This window comes from Notothenia coriiceps, unplaced genomic scaffold (assembly GCF_000735185.1).
Source record: "Notothenia coriiceps isolate Sejong01 unplaced genomic scaffold, NC01 NC01_scaffold00030911, whole genome shotgun sequence".
NCBI lineage: Eukaryota > Metazoa > Chordata > Actinopteri > Perciformes > Nototheniidae > Notothenia > Notothenia coriiceps.
This window is the reverse complement of record NW_011363612.1, coordinates 1-1,929: the sequence shown is the minus strand read 5'-3', so window position 1 is coordinate 1,929 and position 1,929 is coordinate 1. Positions and strand designations below refer to the sequence as shown.

General features: G+C 43.3%; 1 protein-coding gene across 1 annotated transcript in view; it reads right to left on the bottom strand.

Annotated features, from left to right (window-relative positions):
• Positions 1 to 1,401, bottom strand: part of LOC104959741 (nucleoprotein TPR-like) — a gene marked incomplete at both ends in the record, with an annotated part of 7,512 nt that extends 6,111 nt beyond the window's left edge. Inside the window, 2 exons of the mRNA XM_010787634.1 lie at positions 949 to 1,056; positions 1,204 to 1,401. Coding sequence (XP_010785936.1) covers positions 949 to 1,056; positions 1,204 to 1,401 — 306 coding nt within the window. The remainder of the gene's footprint in view (positions 1 to 948; positions 1,057 to 1,203) is intronic.
• Between the last annotated feature and the right edge of the window lie 528 nt (positions 1,402 to 1,929).

Here is a 1,929-nt window from a genome sequence, read left to right as displayed (position 1 = left end):
TTTATATATATAATACAACTATGCATATATATATTATGATATAATCCCGACAGTTCAATTGCGCCCAATTATTTTTTGCTTTAATTGCGGTGATTAATAAAATTGCGGCTAATTGCGTACACGATAAAAACAGGATAGCCGCGGGGCGAATCAAAGTCTCGCGTAGCTCAAATTTTTACGGGGGTAGATGTTCGAACTACGACTGCCGGGCGAGGCGGCGGGCGAGACGACCGCGTGGTGTGAAGGTGCGAAGTGGCCGTCCGGTGCCTGAACCGGTAAGCCCTCCTGGCCGCTCGCCACACACATACACAGACCGCGCTACCCTCTCTCTGGAAATGGCCATAACAACAACAACGAATCGTAGACGCACGATCGATCGACGCGATTGCCTATATTCCTCGGCAGGCTGGGCAAGTTAGCACGATAATAACGCGTTAATTAAGGCCAACAATTATTTGATCTTGCATGAACAGTTTATTATTCATATTATTTTGAAAGTCCGTTGCAAACAGAAAGTGGCGGGGACAGAAACATGAAGGACGGTTTCTATTGAGGGGGTGGCGCTCATCCTTCTAGTTTAGCATTTTAATCAGGATTACTTTAAGAAAATATATTATTTAATTCCCTATTTACATGATTAGTAAGTCGTTAGAACACCTTATTGCTTTGACCTATGCACACGTTTTGGCACTGACAGAGGTGGGAGCCTGCACATACACTACTTTATAATAAGGGAAGAGGTTCAGATTGTGTGTTTTAAGGAGGAGTAAATGTTCAAACGCACACAGAAGTAGTGGAACCCACAATTTGTATGTCATTGTTTCTCCTGTGTTTAGTTCCTGTTGGCTCTTTGGACAGCCTATACTGAATGACCATATTGGCAGAATAGTAATGTGGATCTTATCAGATGAATTCAACTGGATTTGGATTTCTTTGAAGTATGTGTACCTGTGTAGATGTATCCTCTAGCTGCCTATCTATCCTCTGTTTTTCTCTCTCTATGGAATCATAGCGCTGTTTGGCCTCCTCTTTCTCTTTCTGCAAACTGTAGATCTCCTGATGACAAAGACAAAACACGTCATGTTAAACTTAATATGTCCTTTTCTAGAGGAGAAAAGGGGAATAGTTACTTCTTGATAATACATGTAGATAGAATACATGTATAACATGTGACAAACCGAATGAATGTGAATCCTTGCTAACCTTCCGGGCCTGCTCTAGCTTGTTGCACAGTGAAGCCATGGACCTCTGCATGCTCTCGTACTCCTCCCTCTGACGCTTCAGGACTGGAGCCTTGGACTCCACCTCCATGACGATCTCGTCAAGAACTCTGTTCACTCTGCGGGTCTCCTGCTTCTCCAGCTGGAGGTGTGTCTGACACTCTGCATACGCATTATACAGCTACACACAGCACAGAGAACAATGAATGACTGATGTTTCTCATTACAAAAAAATAGTGTCACAGTAATGCTGACTCAATTAACTGTTCAGTCTTTGACCAATCAACCTTAAAGAGCCTGTGACACGAGTTTCCCCCATCATCCAAACCCATCAATTTGAGTAAATATTGTCCCCTTGAAAACCGTTACTGAACTGATTTTGGATATTTGTACTTTGATAACCATTAATCTGCCCTTCAATGTTGACAATTTTCTGGATCTTCTCGGGGATTCTTCAAGTCCAGCCAAATTATGTGTGACGTCATTGCGGGCACAGTGCTCCAGCTGCACCGTTCAGGATCCCAGCATCTGCATGTAAACGATGGCGCACACACAGCAGCAAACTCAGACAGCGATGACAGTTTAATTTTGAACGTGTCTGAGAGCTCATATGAGGCTGAAGGATCGGTTTATGTTGTATCTGTTAGAAGTTTAGGAATTAGGTGCGTCAATATGGGCGATCATACGGTCATGTAGCCAGTGGTGGACT